The 22,962-nt window shown below is 48.4% G+C and overlaps 1 protein-coding gene across 1 annotated transcript in view; it reads left to right on the top strand.

The window, feature by feature from the left end:
• The window catches only part of PLCXD2 (phosphatidylinositol specific phospholipase C X domain containing 2), a 66,788-nt gene extending 43,995 nt beyond the window's left edge, over nucleotides 1-22,793 (top strand). The window contains exons 2-4 of the mRNA XM_075542546.1: nucleotides 612-1,072; nucleotides 6,882-7,123; nucleotides 16,428-22,793. Of these exons, the coding sequence (XP_075398661.1) occupies nucleotides 612-1,072; nucleotides 6,882-7,123; nucleotides 16,428-16,587 (863 nt within the window). The 3' untranslated portion in view covers nucleotides 16,588-22,793. The remainder of the gene's footprint in view (nucleotides 1-611; nucleotides 1,073-6,881; nucleotides 7,124-16,427) is intronic.
• Nucleotides 22,794-22,962: the final 169 nt, after the last annotated feature.

Genomic DNA, 22,962 nt, shown 5'->3' with positions numbered 1-22,962 from the left:
ATGGATTGTGATCAGAGCTGTAAGAGCCCTCAATACAATGATTTAAAAGGGGGGAAAAAAAGAGTCACATTCTCAGAAACCCCCCGGGGCAGTTGTGTCCTGCCCTGTACGTTGCCAGGCGTCTGCATCAGTGGATGGAGCCGTGTAAGTACAACAGTCAAGGAAATAGTTGCCATTTCGACACAGACGGTTCAGTGGCCTGAACTACCTTCACGAGGTTGTTCGTACTTCACGACCCAATCCTCCCAGGTCTTTCCTACCCCCTTCGCTAGACTCTCAGCTTCCCCAGAGTGTTGTGTCTTTCTCGCCCCCTCCCTTCCACCACCCCTGCTCATTGCCATCATCGGGTGCCTTTAAGCCGGTTCTGATTCATAGTGACCGTGGGGTCCAACAGAAGGAAACACTTCCCAGTTCGACATCATCCTCACAACTGTGGGGATGCTTGGCAGAAGGAAGAGGCGGTCCGATTTTGAGGAAGTAGCCCGTGGAACCCACCCCTGCTAGCCACGACCAGACAGTGATCTCTGTACATTGTGTGTTTCTGAGCAATTCACTGCTGGTTTTTCAGCTCCTGCCTCAGCCCTTTTTCTCCCCCCGTTTGCTTTGTTTAGGCTCCCACGACTCGTTCAGCTACTGGGTAGATGACAAGTCCCCTGTGGGACCTGACCAAACCCCAGCTATCAAACGGCTCGCCAGGATCTCCCTGGTGAAGAAGCTGATGAAGAAATGGTCTGTGACCCAGAACCTGACGTTCCGAGAGCAGCTGGAAGCTGGGATCCGCTACTTCGACCTGCGGGTGTCCTCCAAGCCGGGGGACACTGACCAGGAGATCTACTTCATCCACGGGCTTTTTGGCATCAAGGTCTGGGACGGGCTGATGGAGATGGACTCGTTTCTGACACAGCACCCCCAGGAGATTATCTTCCTGGATTTCAACCACTTCTACGCCATGGATGAGGCCCATCACAGATGCCTGGTCCTCAGGATCCAAGAGGCCTTTGGAAGCAAGCTGTGCCCCGTCTGCAGTGTGGAGAGCATAATGCTGGGGACCCTGTGGGAGAAGAAGTGCCAGGTAGGAGGGAGGTGGAGGAGCTTCGAAAGGGCTGTAAGTTCAGCAGGAGCCCTGGAGGGTCGTGGAAGAAATGCACAAAGGACCCATTGAGGGAGGGCCTTCAAGATGACACCACCCTGATGTGGGTCAGAGTAGAACTGTGCTCCAGCAGGTTTTTGACGGCTGTATTGTTGTTGCAATGGTTCTGTTGGTTTGTTTTTCTGTTTTATTTTGTAGGCCACCAGGTCCTCTTTCAGGCAACTCTGGGCGACCAGGTCACATGGGCCATGTTGCATTACAAGGACTTTAGCTTTTACCCTGAGTAGCAGGGGACTCCCTGCAAGGCTTCTGAACACAGGGGTTACTTGACCTACTTAGGTTGTAATGGGACCTTTTGACTGCTGGGCTAGTCAAAAGCCGGAGGTGAGGGGGAGCCGGCAGAATAGGGAAATGAATGGCGAAACGATTACAGATGGAATGTGCCCCCCAGATATATATATATGCCCCCCAGAGGTATGTGTATATATATATTATAAGGGGCTTCAAAAAGCCTGTGGTCAAATCCCATCCTTTTCGTTCCACTTTCCCACAAACGGAAGCTCCGTCGTGTATGTTGGAAGTTTAACCCTTGGATGTGATCCCATTTGGGAATGAGGTTTCCTGCGTTGACTAAAGAGGCCATAGGAATGGAGGGTGTGTCCTGTGCCTGGCCACTTCTGGGTTATAAAAGGAGCAGCTGAGACACTGAGGGAGCCCAAAGGAGAGGATCCTGGGGTGCCCTCCTGCCGACCAGCCGCCAAGGGAGCTAGCGATGCAGGCCTATGGGAGCCGAGTCCAGGATCTTCCCGGGAGCTAGGGAAAGCGAGCCTTCTCCTCTAGCTGGTGCCCTGATTTGGGACTTGCGGCCTCCTCAGCTCTGCGCATGTAACCTTCTGGTCCAGCAGCACTAAGGAACCAGGACAGGGACTGTAGCAAGGAGTCCAGATTCTGACATTTCCGAAGGTACCGGCCACAGGGTTTCCTCGTGGCTAGATTGTGTGTGTGAAAGGAAGGGAGGGTTCACAGTTGACTCCCAGGTTTGGCCCGAGAGCTGGGATGACCCGGTGGTTCTGTTCACCCATCAAAGTGCTAAATGCCTTCCCTCTACCGGGGCTTAATGAGTTAACGTTAACTCTGTTAAAATGCATCTGAGCCCCCCATAATCAATCAATCAATCAAATAAAATGCATCTGAGCCGTCCCCCCCCCACCTTATTAAAATGTTGTGCAAGTTGGCCGAAAACTTATCACATCTCTTTTCCTGAAGCTCAGTTTTTATCCGTTCAGATTCCTGGGTCCAATCTGGAGAGACGGTGTTGGTTTTATTTCCCCCCAAGGGGAGTCACTTTCTGACAATGGTGGTCTTGCTAGCTGCTGCTGCCCAGTGCGTCCCTAGCACACACAGACCCACACACCACCGCAGGAAGCCCTGCCAATACTCCACCATCCCCGTGATTGGCGGAGGAGTGGCCCACTGCGATCCACGAGGTTCCCGTTGGCTCATTTTTGGAAGTAAATCGCCAGGCTTTTTCCCCTCGTCTGTCTCAGTCAGAAAGCCCCACTGAAACCTCTTCAGCATCACAACTACACACCCGCTTCCTCTCCCCAAGGAATGGTGGCTGCACCCCTGTGCCTTGGCCAGGAACCCAGCCTGGCTGAACGGTGCCCTCCTCTGCCCTGATGACATTGAACCAGAGCAAAAGAAACAAGGAACATGTATTGAGCCCATACAGTGCACTTGCTGCATTCATGGCCTTGCTTAGCAACACCGTGACGTAGGGATTTTAGCAAACTGGGGCACAGAGAGATTGAACAACTGGACCTTTTCAGAATATCGTAGAAACTTTTCTTTAAGGCGCAATGCTTTGGCTGGATATGGCCAGTCTTTATTTTAGCTCTACATTCAGGTAGTTCCCTAAATAAGGGCAGTAAGAATATCTTGGTAGAAATCACACCTCCCATACAGGAACTCCCTCGCTGACAGTAAGTTACAGCTCACAGCGGCCCTCCAGGACAGTATAGAAAACCTCTGTGCGTTTCTGAGATTGTAACTCTTTATAGGAGCAGAAAGCTTCGTCTTTCTCTCCTGAAACCCCTGGTGGTTTCGAACTGCTGACCTTGCAGTTAGCAGCCCAGCACCTAAGCACTATACCACCTAGGGCGCCTGTGTTCCTTACAAGAGATTTGGGCTTCAACCCCAGGCCAGTGCAGGTCATGAACAGCTACCGCACATCTACCACCAAAGGCTTGCAATCTGTACTGCTGAACACAGGTTACAATGGAGCTTCCAGAATGAGACCAGTAAGGAAGGCCGGGCACTCCACTTCTGAAAAATAAGCCAGTGAAAGCCCATTGTGCTGCACCGCTCACTTCCATCGAGTCAGCTCTGACTCAGAGCAACCCTCTAGGACAGGGTTTGCGTTTGAGAGGCTGGCACTTTCCTAGGCGTTGGCTGACGGTTTCAGAACTTCTGACCTGACAGTTAGCTGCCCATCTCAGGCCACCGTCTACCAGGAACCAACCTGATAGCATCCAACAACGACCAACAGGTAACCTTGGGGAGGATGAAGAGTGTGGACAAGTCCATTTCTAGCAGACAGCGTGACGACTTATCGTCTATCAAGGCTGGGCCCAGTAGGGTCAGACCTATATGAGCCGTGGGGTACCTAGTTCACTCCAGAAATGTGCCATGCCGTCGCCTTGGCAATGAAGTGGTAATGCGTCAGGTCTCTGTTTCTTTCGGTCTCTCTTATTTCGTGAAAAGTGAGGTTGTTGCCTGGTGGCGCGTGAAGGGTTAAAGAATGGGTGAAGTGGGCCGTGTGGGACATCAAAAGGAAGAAGGAAAGAGACAGAGTCCCATATGTGAAAAAGGGCCCATCAGAAATCCTAGGATCCCGTCCTTCCTGTTTCCCGTGGCTGCGGTGCCACATCGCTTCATAGATGCGAAGCAAAGAGCTCACAAACAGGTCAGCCGTCACATACACACGCACACACACCACTTTTCTGGGACAGAGCCAGGCTGGTGGCTACACTTTAAATGTTCATTCTGTAATGAGCTGCCTTACATGTAACCCCCTAAGTATCCCGTTACTATAATCACAAGAAGTATACAACCATTAGTCAACTATTTATCCAGCATGAAATGATGCTATAGCTCACAGTTGTATAGATATTATTACTATGTCTATCGATACATTAAGTACCATTGACTGTGGGGCTTGAGGGTTCAGGGATTAGAAGTTGGAGCCTCCGTCTTGGCAGTATTTGGAGCATGATGAGAAGAATAAGAACACAGGACACTACTAAGATATTCAAAGACAGTACAACAGCTATGCAATTGCAAGATAAAACTGCCTCAGACATCCTGTGCCAGGTGAAGAAAAGTACTGAGTAAGAAATTATAAATGGGGTGGCGGGGGTTGGGGGGCTGTCAGTACGCAGTACCAGGCAGTACCCCAGAGGTCCCACCCCACCCCAGCAAAGCAATGACCAGAATAAGAGGAGACCCATCCAGACATATCTCTTAAAGGATATTTGAGTCTCCAGAGGGGGGAAAAAGCGAATGTGAACTGCTAAGTTGGACGGGGCACATTTCAGAGAAAAATATAGCAGGGAGAGAGAGAGAGATGGGGGAGCCGATCCAAAGCACGGCCAGGACCGGGGTCATTGTCTCTAGAATCTCACAGACCCCGCTGTGGCTTCTTAGTCCGCCTTGCCAGTGCACACAAAAACCCAGGCTATTGAGAAAGTCACAAAGCCCCCTTTGTGTGCTCTGTACTTTCAGCACCTTCTCCAGGGCAGTGTCGCTCCAGCTCTGGCCTCTTGGCCCCTGTCCCTCAGCCCCTGACCAGCTAAGCAATAAAATGGTCAGGTAGCCCAGCCCCAGAGGCTCACAATGCCAGCCTCCTGCCCCCTCCAAGGAAGAATTTCAAAGAGGCAGACACCTGCCAAACTAGTCAAGCTCCAAGTGGAAATCCTCCCCATCTCCCATGCAATCTGCTTATCCTGAGGCAGCGATTAACCTCATTAACACCCATCAGTAGCAGTCAGCTAGATATTACTCAAGACCATGAAAACGGCTATCACCTTAGTCAGTGCACCGTGCCTGGTGCTTCCTGGCTCTAGCCTCAGGAACGGCCAGTCATGCACCTGAGTCATAGCAAAACTCGGCTGGAAGCAAGCCAGGCAGGCAGAGCCTTGTGCTTGGGTCCCTGGAGGATCACGCTTTGGGCAGGCCAGCTAGCTGAGGCTCCCGTCCAAGGAGGATCAGCATGCAGGCTGGACATCCCTCAAGGCAGGGCTCACGGATACCTGTAACGTGGGGGAAAAAACAATACAAAACACACACATCTACATGCAAGTTTGGGAGTATATATTACCTCTAGAAACCTACACAGCTCAGCTCTGAATTGGAACAATCAAGATTAGCAATCCCCCGCCCCTCGGCTGCCACCAGAAACTAATTAATTCTGCGGCTATGATTTGGTCCTTCTGTGGAAGTGCTCCCCGCCCAGAGAGGTGTCCCATTGGAGGCCCCTGGCGGCTGTGCAGCCTTCCCCGACTCAAGGAACACACTCTTCCTTTCCTGGGGATGGCGAGCATGTTCAGCATCAGCAGTCGGCAATCACAAATCGATTCCCAAGGATTTCGGTGCAGGCTTCTCAACGCCAAGTGCTAAGCATAAATTTTGCAAGTGCTGGAGTCATAGCTGCTTGACCAGCGGTTCTCAACCTGTGGGTCACGACCCTGGGGGGGTGTCAAGCGACCCTCTCACAGAGGGTCACCTGATTCGTAACTAGCAAAATGACAGTATGAAGTAGCAATGAAAATAACTTTATGGTCGCCACAACGTGAGGAACTGTATGAAAGGGCTGCTGCATTAGGAAGTTGAGAACCACTGTTCTAGACAGACTCGTTTCCGGGGTTCTCAGCTTGGGGTCTTCAGATTCCCAAGGGGGTTATATATGGTTGGAATTTAAGAAGTCTGTGAACTTAGATGAGGGGGAAAGTAGACATCTATTTACATTAGCCTCTAATTGAAAATTAGTATATCTGTTCATCTTGACCTACCCATTGTGACTTTGTCATGATGGAAATCAAAGCTATCTTAAGAGCACATTTTAGGTGTGGCAGATACTTCGGAATATCCTTAAGTCAAGAATTTAGAGCTTATTAGAATCACAGATATCCCTAGGTGGTCCAAGCAGTTATCCTCTTGGCGACTCTCAATACAAAGTTGTAGGTTCAAGTCCATTCAGGGGCACCTTGGAAGAAAGGTCTGGCAGTCTCCTCCCAAAATCAGCCACTGAGAAATCCCTGGAGCGCAGTTCTCCTCTGACCCACAGGATCACCTCCAGTGGGAGTCACCTGACAGCAGGGATGTGAGTTTGTTGTCCTTGGTCTTGTTTCCATTAGACTTGTGGTAAAAGCCTCCTAATTAATCCATTTTACCCATTTATCCCAAATTTATCTAACATATCAATGACCGTATTTCACTAGAAGTGGTTTCCTGGGCCATCCTGTTTATTATACCCTGTGCATTCATTTCAAAGCCTTATTCTAAGGAGTCTCTGTGTCCATCATATGTCCAATGGTATTCGTTGCAAAATAATAATCTCAAGCAAGACATGTGGGTGCTCAGTGAAGCTTTCTGAATTGATCTTTTCACGTCTCCAAGTCTCTCTGTAGGTTTACGTTTGCTAGCCTCTCCTCCCCGCTGTCAGTCAGTCTCCTGCCCAGTAGTGATTCTTCTTCCTCGTGAATTGCTCTCCACCTTGTTTTGCTTGTTTCAGGTTCTTATTTTCTACCACTGCCCCTTCTACAAGCAGTACCCCTTCCTGTGGCCGGGAAAGAAAATTCCAGCTCCCTGGGCAAACACCACAAGTGTGCGCAAACTCATCCTCTTCTTGGAGACGACTCTCAGTGAGCGGGCCCCGGGCGGCACCTTCCACGTCTCTCAAGCAATCCTCACCCCCAGAGTGAAGACCATCGCCCGAGGCCTGGTGGGGGGCCTCAAGAACACTCTGGTCCATAGGTAAGGATGTGCGCCCCCTCACCGTGATCATTGTTTAAAAGTCAGCTTCTCTTCGGCATGTGCAGCTTGGCATTTGAGGGGGCATCGCCTTAATTGTGCCCGAAGGGTCTGTCAACACTTCCTGAAAGTGCCAGCCTTGGTGCCCTGCGTATTTTTCAAACGTTGCCAGGACAGGCAGTCTCTGCATTATGAGCTTTGGGCTTGGTGGGCAACCCTCGGTTGCCCTTCAATATTACTTGTCCTCATTTTGAAATGATTGAACCAGCCGCCACCCACCCACTGCCATCAAGTCAATCCTGAGTCATAATAAGTCCTCTATACCATTCCCATAGAGCAGCTGTGGGACTTGAACCGATGACCTTGTAGCTAGCAGTCCAACACTTACCCAGCAGTGAGAGCCACCGGGGCTTTTTGAGCCAATCTCTACTAACAGACAAGTCTTCATCACTATAGCCTCCACTTGCTGCGTGTGCATACCCAGAGCCACTACCAATGAGAAGATAGGGTGTCAGGACCCGACACGGGGTTTCCAAGACTGTATAGCTTTAGGGGAGCAGACCGTCTCAATTTTCTACTGCAGAGCAGCTGGCAAGCCTGAACCACTGACTTTGTGGTTAGCAGTCCAGTGCCTGTCCCATAGTGCTATCGCAGTTCCTCTTTCTTGCTTCCAAGCAACGCTAAATAAGAACTGTATGCACCATTCCAACTTCCCTCCCAAGTCACAAAGACACAGCAAGGATTATAACCCTGGGACTGCCTGTGACATATAAGCCAACATTATGCCTGATAAATTCTGGCGTGTGGCCCCATGCTGTCCTCAAAGTGAGGGGTTTCATTTAAGAAGCATCAAATCCATGGAGACAGACACAGCTTGGCAGGCATCTGTCAAGAATCTTCTTTCCTTCGTGGTCGCCTGAATGAGCAGCTTCCTGTCTTCCAGCGCTTCTTCAGGGCAGAATCAAGCCTAACTGGTCAATCAGACAAGGAAAACTGTGCTTGTTTTTGTATCAGATGATGTTCTGTATCTTGGATACCAATGAATGATAGGTGCTGCCAAGGAAAATGTTGGTTTCTGCATATGTGTATGTGCAGGTACAAGTGCTCTGTCTATCGCCATGTATATGTACCTATTATAGATGCTCATGTGTATGTATACGTGCACACATTTAAAGGGAATGTTAGAGATACATTGATGTAGTAGCGTGTCCCTTGTCTTCCAAGCTTAGGAACCTCATAAGCTTGGGTTGCAAGAGGCAGATATATCCAGGCTCGTTTTGGTTCCTGAGCTCTGAGTGGGAACACAAAGGTTCATATCGTGAAGGATTCATGCAAAAATGTGACTCTAGTTGGTTCTGAGTTAGCTCACATGAGTTAAGACCATAGCAACTAAGCCAGCAAAGGGCACCCATGTTAAACTTCATGTTAAAGGCTGCTGGTCTGGCCTGTCATGGACAGGACCAGAAACCCTGTCTATCTGTCTCTGTCTACAAAGTCTGACACGGAATTAGTTATGCCAATCTTGGAAAAGGAAATGTCATAGACGAGTCCTATATCTCTTTCAAAGATCCAGAGTGAGAATCTTAATATGTATATTATACACATACTGACTCGTTTCCATTGAGTTGCTTCCAATTCATAGTAGACCTGCCCCTGTCAGTTTCCAAGACTGTAACTCTCTGTGGGGTAGAAGCCTCATCTTTCTCTGGAAGAGCTATGGATGGTTTCAAACTGCTAACCTCACAGTTAGTGCCCCAGTTACCCCTATGCCACGATGGCTCCCTTCACTACATATATATTCTATTATAATATTACACAGGACAGTATAATATATAAATATAAATGTGTGTATTCGTGTACTCCTACCATTTTTCTTATACTTCTTGGTAAACATCTAGATTATCATCATTCAGCAAACTCTGAACACCCAGGAGGAAGTAGACTTGGAGGTGCAAATGACTACTATAGTCTCCTTTCTCAAAGAACTAACTCATCCTGCAGCAGGACAAACGTGCACATTTCTATAAAGAAATGTGGAAAAAATCACTACAATGAAAGTACGTGCAGAGATCTGTGCTAATAAGGAAGAGGGTATGTTTTTAAAATGAGTTACAGCTGGGTACTGTGCTCTGAATCTGAGATCAAGTGTTTTCTCACAAGAGTTCACTTGATGTTGACGTCAAGACAGCCAGTAGAGGGCGCCTTGTCTGCAGCGCACTGAAAGTCCCGGGTGATGTTCGTGACCCAGAGCCCCATAGCTAGTCAGGAGTCAGTAATTTGGCTTAAACCCGGGACTTCCAATTGTGGAACCATGGTGCTTTCCAGTTCAACACTTCCTGAGATGTGACATTGTTCAGTGCCCCATGCCTTTCTGATCCAAAGGCCCGGGATCCTCATACTGGTGCTTGAATCGGGTCAGATCATAATGGTTGAAACTTTTAGCCCACAGTTGATCTACAAAATTCTTAAAGCATCTAACCTGGCAGCAAATGAAGCACAGGCTCATCTACTGCTACTGCAGGCCACAGGAATATTAATACTATATTAAGCCTGTCCATCAACTGGGCAGGAGCTCAACTCTGGTGAAGAGTTTGTTCCTCAGTGTCAGCACGGTTTCCCCTGGGCTGGCCAACCTTGTAAGCAGACATTAAGTCATCAGCTGCTAACAGAAAGGTTGGTGATTTGAAACCACCCCAGAGTCCCCAGTCACGAACCACGAGGTCAGTGGCTCAAGCCACCAGCCACGCCACAGGTGGAAGACGAGGCTTTCCACTCCCAGAAAGAGTTACCGTTTAAGAAACCCAAAGGGGACAGTGCTGTGCTGGCCCGCCCTATAGGGTCGCTGTGAGTCGGAATTGGTGCGCCGGCAGGGAGTTTGGCTTGGGGGTCAGGAACCCCGGGGAGAAGAACCTGGTGGTCCTCCCTAAAGATGATGGCCATACCATGACTGACCCACAGACACAATAGACGGGTCGTGATAGGAAGGAAGGAAAATGTGAGAGAAAACTTCAAATTCTTTTTTTTACATTTTATTAGGGGCTCATACAACTCTTATCACAATCCATACATATATACATATATCAATTGTATAAAGCACATCCGTACATTCTTTACCCTAATCATTTCAAAGCATTTGCTCTCCACTTAAGCCCTTTGCATCAGATCCTCTTTTTTTTCCCTCCCTCCTCGCCACCCCCTCCCTCATGAGCCCTTGATAATTTATAGATTGTTATTTTGTCATATCTTTCCCTATCCGGAGCCTCCCTTCCCCCCCTTCTCTGCCGTCTATCTCCCCGGGAGGAGGTCACATGTGGATCCTTGTAATCAGTTCCCCCTTTCCAACCCACTCACCCTTCACTCTCCCAGCATCGCCCCTCACACCCTTGGTAAACTTCAAATTCTTAAAGAATCTGAATGTACTGAACCTGACTAGGCTGGAGAAGTCCCCGGTCTTGAAACCTTGGATGGAAGCTGAGGAATCCCCTGACCTTTTAAGCGAAATACTTTTACCACCTATAAACAGTCTACCTCAAAAAGTAAAGGCCATCACCTTTGAGTGCTATCCTTTTGCACAACGCTAAACCAACTACAGCCAGATGGACGGCAGCTATTTTAAAGCATAAATGAGAAGGATGGATGAACAGGAAGCTGAATCCACGAGAGAAAAAAAAAATGGACGTACTAAGAATCTCCACACGAGGTAAAGATCGTCAACAACGCCGTGGACCATTTTATCTCGAAACCAGTGACTGGAAACAAGTTTGGCTGGATCCGTTTTCACCCCAAATTAAATATGTTTAAAAGACAGGAAGACTGGATAGGGTGGTTCTACCCTGCTGCAGGGGGGCTGCTTTGGGGCCCACATCCAGCAGCAGCAACATGGAGTGAGCATGGGAAGCCGGTGGCTTTGACAAGAGCCTTCCCCTGACCACCAACGCCTCCCCGAGGGTCATTCCTAGCTGATAAACCACCCAGGGACTCAGTCAAACTGATCCTGAGCTCTGACTCTCCACTCAAGCCAGAGTGAGAAGACTAGATCTCTTTCCCTACACATCTGGAAGCCATCTCTTAGCAGGGAGTTACCCTTGAACTCCTGATTGAACTTAGTCCCTGAGATTCTGCTCACCCTAGAAAGAGGCCTCAAAGGCAGACATTCTAATGGAGCACCTTCCCTGCCCCCCCCACCACTCAGCCAGTTACCACCCCCCACCCCCGCCTGGGTTCTAAAAACTATACACACACTCCCACTGCAATCCAAAGAGAGTATATTTTCCTTCAATCTGAGGACTTCGACTGAGAGCAGAAGGCTTGATCGATGCCCAACTTGGGTCTTTATCTGCAAAGTGCCCTTGACACCTGTGAGCTGTAGTTTTCTCACCAACTACCTGGAGAGCCTCTTAGTTCAGGGCATTTCGTCATCTATGTGAGAGTGGGTGTGTGGTTCCTGGTCAGTGTGGCTAGTAATACAGCCACCACCCATCTGTCAGTGGAGACTTGGTGGATTGCTATGGTTCTGAAGAGGTTTCTGTAGCGCTTCCAGAGTTAACTAGGAAGAAAGGCCTGCTGACCTACTTTGGGAAAGCAGCCAGTTTAAAAGCCCTCTGGATTCCCACAGCCCTAAAGAGGCCATATCTCATTCCCCTGTGCTTGGCAGAACCAGGAGGTGGGGAGCTAACAACAGCAGGGATCCAGGAACCCTGCTGTCTGCCGCCCATGGAGAGGAGGGGGCTGCCCAGGGGCTTGTCAATAGGACCTGCCTCAGCCTTTTTATATAGTTCTCATCTTGGGAAGGGAAGGAAGTAAAGTGCTAAGGAAACAGTTAAGAGTTAAGAAATGAAAGCGACACCCCTTCCCCGTGGTTCTGCATCCATCATCCTCGTTATTCGATCTTTGCCTTCAGGAAGGTTGACACATGCAACCTGAAGCTGACACAGACTCCCTGTCACTGGAGACCACAGGGGATCTGCCTTTCCCCCCTGGTTTTCCTCTCAAGCTCCTGGGAGCCTCGGGCTTTGGGCTCTGACTGCAGTTTGCAGGAGTCGATTCCTCGTGATAACCAGAAGATGGCGCCTGTGTTTCATACTTAGACACTGGCCAGGCCTTGAGTGGGTCTCCTGGTGTGCTGGGTATTTGTAGTCTGTCTCCAAGGCAGGACTATTTGCAGCCATTCATTCTCAGGTTCTGTGATCTAAACAGCAGGTTCTGACAGCTTAGTGGGGGATGGCGGGGAGAGTGTTTATACCTCCCCCCCAAGATAGCTTTACCTCACGCTCTGCGTTGATTTCTTCTGCCCCGTCAAACACATGTTAGTTCTGGCCCCATGGCAACCCAGTGGACAATGAGATCAACTCGTTGCCATCCATTGGGCTTTCAGAGCTGACTTTCAGCAATCGATGGCCAGGCCCTGCGTCCTAGATGGGCTCCATCCAGAGCCCCACGGAAACCTGTCTAGAGAGACGAGGGGTGGGGTACTCGTGAGTACATTGACTAAGAGTCAAGCCAAGGTCTCCCACGGATAAGGCAAGAGGTATGCACCCCAAACTAAACCCACTACCAACCCAGTCACCCTAAGGGTTACAGAGTAGACGTGTTACAGAATAGACGTGTTAGTAGACGTGAAATCTTGTGGTTTCCATGTCTGTGAGCTTTTCGGAAGCAGGTTGCCAGATCTTCCATTAACACCTCCATCTGTAGGTTAGTAGAAGGACTACAAGCCATTTATGCCACCCAGGGGCCCAAGTTGTTATGTTGTTGTGTACTATCAGGTTGATTCCGAATCATAGTGGCCTTATAGCAATGAGTGGAACTGCCCCCATTGAGTCTCCTAGGCTGGAACCTTTGTGGGAGCAGATTGTCTGGGCTTCAGCCCATTGGAGCTACTGGTGGGTCCAAACCACCGGCCTTTTGTTTGGCAAACAAGCACTTCACCTTTGAACCACCAGGGCTCCTTGGGACCTAATCAAGGACTTACAATATATACCATGCCCTGCTCAAAGCACTTTCCGTGTATTCCGTTTTTTTTCATCGGTAAGGGAGAAATACGATCACCCCCATTTTACAGGGTGAGAAACAGAGGCACAGAGAAATTCCATGGGATTGCATTGAGTTTCCTCAGTCTTTCGGAGTCCCATTGTCAAATATAAGTACCCTCAGGATGAGAGTTTATCCAGTCATGTGACTGGATCTGTGAGGTGTTTTTAGCCCCTGGCTGGTTGTCCAGGGCACTGCCTGAGGCCAGGAGGGCCAGGAGCAGTGACAGTTGTCACGGTGGGGAGGAGGAGGGACTGTGACCGTGGTTGGCTGGTCTAGAGCAAAGAGATACCTGACTCTAAGATGCAAGAAGGATGAGCTTTGGAGTAAAAAAGGAAGGTTGAAGAGTCCAGTGAAGGAGAGAACGTCCAAAGGAAGAGGAAGGGACCAAGTATGACAAAGTTGCTTATTTCTTCTTTGGGCCAACAACAGATTTTTCCTAAATAATCTCCAGTCCTTTGTGCAAGCCCTAGCTTGTGACTTTCCAAACCACAGAGTATTTAGTAAGTGACTTTTACCATGACTGAAAAGCATGACTATATGTATTGCTCCCTCTTGTAAGCTGCCTTTAAATACGTCATGCTTGCCTGTAGTTAGAGAAAGTATCCCATGGAGTTGACTTCTTTTTGTCCCTATCGCTAAACATTTGAATGTCTTTGGTTGGAACCTCCTGGCTAGCTGCCAAGTACTCTCAACTCACTGCCATTGACTCAGTGCCAGCCTATAGGTGACCCCACAGGACAGGGTAGAACTGCCCTGTGAGTTTCCATGTGTGATGAACGATGAAAGCCTCCTCTTTGTCTTGAAGACCAGCTGGTGGTTTTGAACTGCTGATCTTGCCGTTAACAGCCCAACTTGTAACCACTGTGCCACTGGGGCTTCTTGGATGCCCAGTAGGAAACCCTCCATGTAGAATCTGAGACTTGTGGGCAGTGCTGCCAGGCAACAGCATAACCATTGGTCCATTACGAAGCCACACGTACGGCTTCTGCTCATCCTCATGGAACGAGCGAGTGAGCTTTTTTCTTTCTCCACACCCCTTCTGGAAACCAGTTCAGAACAGCACGTCATGCTAAGAGCATGGACGCTCACGCCAAAACACGTTTAGGAGAAGGCATGAAGTATCGCAGTGATCAAAACACGTTTAGGAGAAGGCATGAAGTATCGTAGTGATCGAAACACGTTTAGTAGAACGCATGAAGTATCGTAGTGATCTGGGAGTAGGCACATGCTTCTTAGACAGGTCATGGGAACCATATAAAAAGAAAATGTGATCAATTAGATTTCATCACTAGGGAAGACTTGAGCTCATCAAAACGTACTGTGAGGATGAGGAGGGGAGGAAATACTCACAAAGCACATCCGGCACAACGCCAACATCCAGGATCTATAAATAGCTTCTGGAACTCAACAATGAAAAATTACAAACACCCCAAGAAAAAGGGGGCAGAGGAATTAAACGGGTATCTCCCAGCAGAAAAGATACACGTGGCCAAAAAGCACACAACCAAATGCTCAACATCATTAGTCAACAACGATCCCCCCCCCAAAAAAAAATGCCATTTAAAAATCGCGAGGTGCCTCTACGCTACATACCTGCCGGGATGACTAAAATGAGAGAGACTCGGCTCCAAATCCTGGAAAGGCGATGGAGCAAGCAGAGCACCTGGATTTTGTTGGTGGGAGTAAGCGCTTTGGGGAAAAGTTTGGCAGTTCCTTGTATAACTTAATGTGAGCCTACCCGTAATCATGCAGCTTCCTTCTTGGTCTTAGCTCAGGAGAAATGAAAGCACATCTCTACAGAAAAGAGTCGTAAGCGAATGCACAGAACTGTTTCAAGTAAAATGTCTAAAATCTGGATGGGGCTAGAGTCTTCATCATTAGGAAAATGGTTTTTTTTAAATAAAAAAAAACCTTCCAGCATATTCATATCACAGAAGATGACTCAATTCAGCTCGTGCTGAAGGAACTCAAATATAAGGAGTTGTGGTGGCGGTATACTAGCCCGTTAATCTCAAGGTTGGACGTTCAAATCCACCAGCTGCTCTTCAGGAGACACACGAGACTCTCTGTCCTTTAAAAATTCACAGCCTCGGTTTCTTTGGATCAGAATGGGCTCCAGGGCAGTGGGTTTGGGGGCTGAGGTTCTGCTTTACTCGATAATATAGCTCAATAATGCACTGTTCCAGGCAATGACGCAGGTGCATTTTGGAAGCAGCGTGCTTTGTGAATGAGCTTCGCACACAAGAATATGTATTGGATAGCTTCCAGGGCTTTCTAGAAGAGGCGAGTCTGTGGTTAACACAATCACAATAGTGGTTGCTTCTAGAAGGATTCGGGCAAGACTTGACGAGAGGAGGCCTGGGGGCAGTTTCTGGAGTGGCAGCAATGTACCATGTCTGTGTACTTGGGTTTCACAGATGTATGCATCTGTCAAAGCTCCACACAAGCACACAAAGATGTGTGCATTTTACTGTATCTCAACTTTATGTCAAAAGAAAACCAAACTGAAATCAAGTGCTGCTGAGCCCTGGTGAAGGATACGCCTACAGAAGTGTTTAGGCGATAAACATAGATGTTTGTGATTAGAATTTGTCAAAGATAGAAGCTGAGTTAGCGGGAGGACCAAGACCTGGATATGGTCCACAACGACAGTGCAATGTGAGTGGTAGGGTGGAGGTCGTGGATATACCTCCTGTAAATGATGTGCATGTTTTCTTTCAGCTTGCAATGTTTCATAATAAAAAATAAAGAGCTCGCCAGTGTCAGGCTCAATCTTAGTTTGAAGGCTTCCTGTTGATGGGGCTGTTATTCAACTGTAAGAGTTCTGCCGATAGGGGGCCCTCGTGGTGCGGTGGGATGTGTGTTACGCTGCTCACCTCAAGGTAAGCCATTTGCGGTCACTAGCGTCCCCAAGGGACGAAGATGAGGCTTTCTGCACGCTCAAGAGTTACAGCCTTGAACTCATGGGGGCAGTTCTAGTCCGTCCTCAAAGATGGGAGTTGACCCACTGGCAGTAAGTAAATTAAGACATTATATCTGTTTGGTACTTGGAGAAAAAAATCTTGTCTTCCAACCAAGAAACCCTGGAAAAGACAGCCCTGGACCACAATAGAGAGCAGCCTTCAAGGAGAGGGGCTTGAGGTATAAGTGGCTGCACGTTTAGAGGCTCAAGCTTTGATGGGCGTATTTTGTTAGATGAACAGCCGTGTGTTGTGGCCATTCCTAAACTCTGCCTTGTGTTCTCTCTTCCCTCTACACGCCCCGCTGTGTGAAGGAATCTCCCTGCCATCCTGGACTGGGTGAAAACACAAAAGCCTGGAGCCCTGGGTGTCAACATCATCACGTCTGATTTTGTGGACCTGGTGGACTTCGCCACAACCGTCATTGAGCTGAATGACCTCCTGCAGGAGGACAGAGCTCTGGCTAAATGCTGACCGACATGTCCGCTTTACTTGAGGTTGAATTCGTTGATCCAGGGTAGGATGGTGAAGGTTTCCCTGTTAGGATGCCACCGCGCAGTGACAGCGCAGGGATGAGGAGGAGAGGGCACCTCTTCTTTTCTTTCCTCAAAGGGCCATGTGAGCAGAATTTCAGGGCATTTAATTGCATTTTTCCCAAATACGACTCTAACAACAACAACAAAAAAAAACATTTAAGTCCAAGGGAAGAAAGCATGGTACATGTGCTCAAGGTCAGAATCACCCCAAAGACTGATGGTGGTAAATGGAATATGGAACTAGGGTCTCCAAGTTCCACTGGGGTACCGAGCCTCCCCCAGGTGACCTCTTTTCCTCCACTATTTTCCAGGACGTGGTGTGAGCCAGTGAGAGGGCTGGTAACAGAAAGGGGTTCCTAGCCAGAAGCACGGCTCTTTGTAGGTGTGGGCCCTGGGCCACCCTGTGAGTGGGTTCCCGCACCCACCTGGACTTGTAAGGAAGAGGTTCCATGCCCTTCTCGTTAGCAATGTTGAATGTTCCCACTTCTTCCCTGAACTGGGCATGACTTACTCAACAGCAGTTCAGGGTAGCCACAAGCTCACTGGGCATCGTTTGTGCTGGCACCTGGTCACCCAATTTCTTCAGACTGGAAGCAGCCTTGCTCACTGCCCTCCGTATCAGAAACGGGCTTCCCGTTGTAAAACAGTGGTTCCTTGACATTTCTGGTGGCCCATTGTCAACGGTGAAAGGAGCGGGCATGAGGGATCTTTTGCATCGTGGGCTTAGCAGAAGATGGGCATGCCTGCCTGTTGCTTGCCGAATCTCCTCGACTTCCATTCTGTAGACTTCCCCAAACTAGCTGCCAGGCCAGCGCCTGAATCCTTTTGGCAAAATCCTCACTGGAGTGGCATCGTTGAGCCAGACCGTTGAGTCTTCTTGAAGTCTACCTAGGACCTACCGAGTCTGCCCTGCGGGCACAATGAGGAGTGGTCCTGACCTCACGGAGGAGGATGCAGGCTCCACCGGGGAATGCAGTGGCAGCAAAGGAGGCACCTCCGTGTGAGTTTGGAGCCACCCTGCAGCTCCCGGAAAAGCAGACTACCTCGGGACCCTTGAGGATGACGCCTGGTCATCCCTGGGGAAACGCTCTGCCATGGAACACTCCCAGTTCCTGTCGGGATGGTTCCACGCCCACAATCGCCCCTGCCTGAGGGCTTTTGATGCTCAAAGAGGGGATTTGGATTTTGTGATTTTATTGTTGATAAGATGTGCTTATCTAGGAAGAGGCCTCTGGTGTCTGCCGGCCTGCCTTTATTTATCCCCCATATTTATTTATTTATTGATTGATTGATTGTGTGAGTGGCTGCAGGGCTTCGTAGCCCAGGAGCACCCACAAAGACACACGTGTCTGCTGCCATGGTCTTCCTCTCATCAGCAGGACTTCACATCTCAGGACAATACTGCACCTCTTGACTTCTCCCATCCCCCAATCCTGCTGGGCAGAGGGGGCCTGGGTGCGCGTGGTCTGGCTCCAGTAAGCGAGTCACCACCACGCCACACACCGGGACAAGGTGAAATGAAACGGGTCGCAAAGAGCGCTTAGTCGTTGAGGCAGCCCCTCCAGCAGCAGGTTGACGAAGGAAGGAGTGAGACAGAAAAGAAGATGTGCAGTGGGTGTGTTCTTTGAGGCTACTGACCCCTGAGAATCCCTGAGGAAGTCGCAGCTTCTAGATCTCTCAGGAGGAAGGAAAAACCCAGGATCCCACGTGGATATGTGCTTCCATTTCCTTGCCTTTGATGCTCAGCTGGATTTTGCATGATACCTGTAATGGGGACATCCTACCTAGGGGTACCCACAAGCACACCCCCAACTTGTGGTCTTCCAACGTTTACTTTCTGTCAAGTCGGTTAAGCCCAGACCTGTAGCTCCCACAGCTTGAGAAGTTCACCTCACAAATGCCTCTGGGAATTTCTGATTTCACTTTCCCTTGTCTTGCATTTGGAGGGAGACCTGGGGCATAGTGGTTGGTCTGCTGACCGCAAGGTCAGCAGTTCAAACCCACAGCCGCTCCTCGGGAGAAGGGGGTGGGGGCTTCTACTCCCTAAACAGTGACAGTCTCAGAAACCCACAGGGCCAGCTCTACCTTGTCCTACGGGCTTGATAAGAGTCGGCATCAACTCGATGGCAGTGAACTTGGTTTGGGGGTTTGGTCTTGAATTGGAACCCCTCCTTAAAGAGAGTTGTCAACCTGCAGAGGGTCACCCTTCCCCGGGAAGAGGGCGAGGCGAGTTCCTTCCCATCTGATCTCCAACCACAGTGATGGGTGTGCTAAAGTCCCTGGCCTTCTCTTGGGGTTTTAATGTTGTTTGTTACTGTTTTACTTTGTTTCTGTTTTTAATGCTGGATCCATGGCGAAGGACTCGGTCCTTTCCCCTCCTTGAACCCTGTATAACTTGGCAAAGAGCTAAGGAGGCAAGAGGAGAACCATTCTGCTCTGTTTGATTGGCGCCTCAGCTTTGCCCAGGTGCTTGGTGCTATGAGGCCGGAAGTAGGGGCAGTTCTCTCTGTGCAGGCCACTCGCACACTCAAGGGCTGCTGACTATTTAGTGAAATGTTTACTTGATTTTCTTTTTTAGCTTTTAGACACACACACACATACACACACTCACACTCACATTCTCGCTGCACTCAGCTTGGGGTGTAGCGTTGAAGGGAGTGCGTCCCCGTGTTTGCATGACGAGGGGAAATCATCTGCGTGACGCAGAAGCACAGATACAGGAGCAGGACTTCAGGGACGAGTCCTGCTGTGGGTGCTGAGTGCAGGTGCCGCCTTCGTCCTGTGGCTGTGGGTTGCTGGCCTGGTGCACATCCTGGGAGGGGGCAGGAAGGACATGTATAATTCCCAGATAAGCACCCTGGAGCTGGCTGCGTTTCTGCTGGGAAACAAAGTTGCTAAAGGTCTTGTGCAGACTGCGTGCGCTCTGTTCCATGACGCTGAGACCAGGCAGGAGCCCTCAGGTAGGCAGCTAGGAAGCACACCCAGAGAGGAAACTTGACCTCTGTGACCCATTTTAGAAACTGCCAACAGCGGAAATGGTGACTCGCCAACATCGTTGATTTCCACAAATCGGGGGATTATCGCAGGGTTGGGGGTGATGATTTCAGATCACAACTCACACTTGCTCAGCATTAACTTCAAGATCAACCTAAAAAAATTTTTTTTTAAATAAACTACATGACTGAGCCAAAGAGAACGTCCTTTGCACAGGATTTGGGGCGATGTTTACTTGGAAATAAAGACTGAATTTTTTTGGTATGCTACATGGACCATTCCCCACATGACCGTGTTGCTAGGGCTTTGTGGCCAAGTTGACCATCACAGATTACTGTTGGCTTAGGACATGCTTCACGATGGCACTTCCAACAGGTACCACTGTGGTTTGATGGATACACAATTTTTCAGATAGGCGAGAGAACACAAGATGGAATTGATGCGAGAAAGGAAGTTACTAAAGATTACATTTTAAATTAACGTAGATCTTCAGAGAGTCGTACAAAAATATTTTTTTTTCTTCCAATAGTTGCTATATGAAACTCCAGAGGAATGAAGCTTAGTCATTTCCCTTCAGCCCGGGCCCAGTCCCTTGGATTCTTGAGAACCCTTATGCCACAGTCCAAACCCAGGATTTTGTATCAATTCAAACAGAACCACAGGATGGGAACCCAGGAAATGGACTCGAGACCTAGTGCTCCTCATGACCTTCTTATATTCACAGCAAACAAAAGGTGTTGTTTCTATTCACAAAGACACAGGTTTGGCGCCTCCTGCAATTAAATGCAGCTCAGTGGGGTACCAGGACACATATATGACCCCACTAGAAGCTTCCATGCCAAGCAAAGGGTGGAGAAAAGAAGAAATTAAGATGACAAGTGAACTTGAAGTTTCCTGGGTTGCCAGAAAGGACTACATGAAATCAAGTTACCGCTGATGTATTTGTGATAATCTTCCTTATTGCCTGGCCACAGTTCTGTACGGTTAGGTGGACAGAATGGACTATTAGATACAGATAGGACAAGCATGAGGCTCTCCCCTGTGGCTAAGTGGGTTAGCCTGTGCTACATCCCCTTGGACCCTTCAGCTGTTTGAAAGATGGTGTTGTCTACTTTTTGCAAACCTCAACTGACTTAAACTGTCGGGTCCCCAGTGTTTAGATAGAGTCCGGGTGGCCCGAGGTTAAGCACTGGGTGGTTGATCCCAGCATGGTCTCCATAGGAGAAAAGACCTGGTGATATGTTTCCATAAAGTTATGGCCTCAGGAAGTCCTCTGAGTCGGTTCTACTCTGTTATAAAGGGCTGCTGTGAGTCTGAATCAACTCAACGGTACACAACAATAAGGTTAAACGTTTTATGCTCCCGGGGAACAGTTATAGAATTCTTCCTTCCATGGTATATGTAGAGAAATCTACTTTGGTTCACCTCCCCCAAGTGTGTAGCGTGACAGTCTTGTCCAAGAGTGCTCTAGTTCATGACGAGCTCTGCAGAGGGGTGGCGGGGTCTGAAAGAAAGCTGCCAGTATATGGGAGCTTTCCCAAATGCACGTAAGGAACCATGTTATGCCCAGAGCAAAACCAATGAATAGCGTCAGGCATCCAAACTAACAGGAAGTTTGACTTACAAAATCACCCCATAGCATTCCACTAGCTCTCTACTGTGGCTCAGCTCTTGGCCTTGGGCCCTCCCTGGCTTTGCCACTCACAAGTGCTGCCTTGGGACCCAGGAGTGAATGGACTGGATAATGAGAGATTCAGTTGGCAACTTGACCCTTAGTTCCAAACTAGACCAAACAGCTCATCCGTGCCCCCAAGAGAATGGCTATCCCCATGCCCTCTGCATTCAGTGGCAGTGCCCACTGGCACCATGATAGCGCTAACCTGGCTCTGCGGCGGAACAGACAACAAATGCTGTGGCTTTTTCACATCACACAGTCGTAGACGCTGTCAGCACTCGAAGAGGACTCTCCCTATGTTGCAGATACAGCATTTCCTCCAACACAATCTTTTCTTAGGCAAACTCCTTGCTAAGCTAAATGGTTTATAAACGAAAAACTTCCTTTCTCTCTAAGAATTCAATCCCACAGTCTGTTGAGGCAGGCCCGCCAATCATGTCGGGGCATCCCCAGCCTATAGCCATCTCATCTATGTAGAATGGCATTTCCTCCTTTTGGCCCCTGACCATTCTTTGTCATCTGCTAATTACTAGTCATCCCAGGATGCTGGCCAGACTTCCAGTAGAAAGCAATAGGTTCGATGAAGTCCAAGCACACTCTTATTGGTTATTGGTCTTTACTCTTTCCACACGCTTTATTCGGTCACCACTTACCCAGAACTGTTAACTGATCGGAGCCTAGAACTTGGGGCCAATGCTTAAACCAAGTAGCAGGGGATTGCTCACAAGCTTTGAGCCCCGTGAGAAGCACAGCACTTTGAAAAAGTCAAATGCGCCTTTGGTAGCTTTGTACATTTGCAGTTTACACGATTCTAGCGCTAGTAACACTTCAGCCATGAATCTATAGTATCAATATGATCAGTCTTAGAATAGACATTAGAAACAGTGGTGTCCGACTGCTGTAAGTCTAATAGCCTATTATACTCACCAATCTATGCTCCAATATCAATAAGTTTTAAATACTAATTATGTATCACTTAACTTCACTGATCAGCAATTAGATGGAACATTTGAAACTTGTCACAATGAAGTAAGTCTTGGTTAACTCAAATGATACGTGAATATTATAAATGCGCTATTAAATTTTCTATTTGGTCCTCTATTGCTTGTTTTGTATAATAGTGCATGCTGTTTGCTAAGATAAATAAAAAGTAACGTGACTAAATAATGTCGATTTTGAGGCTAGAATGAAAGGTCTGTCTATATATGCTGCTTGATATGCTGAAATGTGTAATTCGGCTTACCTTAGTCATGTACACTTCACTCGGCTTCCCCACGTGTACACCCCACCCCTAAATGACTGTTCACATGTATGCACTTCTTGGTTCTTGTAACCCTGATTAAGTGGCTTCATTCAACCTAGAACATTGTAAAGCCAGAATACCTCCGTTTAACTGTGAAAATTAATCAACATGATGAGATGACGTGTTTTGTGTGTGTGTTTGAGTTTACCTAAGTAGCTTTAAAACTGATAATAAATGCAAAACTTGGACAAGCGCTTTTCCCTGCATTTGGAGCTATACTATATTATCGTCTAACTTTATATGTAAAAGTTAGAGGCTTAGCAATGCAATGACTTTAAAAAAATGTTTTATTAGGGGTTATACAACTCTTATCACAATCCATACGTACATCAGTTGTGTAA

The sequence above is a fragment of the Tenrec ecaudatus genome, chromosome 2 (assembly GCF_050624435.1).
Source record: "Tenrec ecaudatus isolate mTenEca1 chromosome 2, mTenEca1.hap1, whole genome shotgun sequence".
In the NCBI taxonomy this organism is placed as follows: Eukaryota; Metazoa; Chordata; class Mammalia; order Afrosoricida; family Tenrecidae; genus Tenrec; species Tenrec ecaudatus.
The sequence above is the reverse complement of the archived record's forward strand: the minus strand, read 5'-3'. Positions and strand labels throughout refer to the sequence as shown.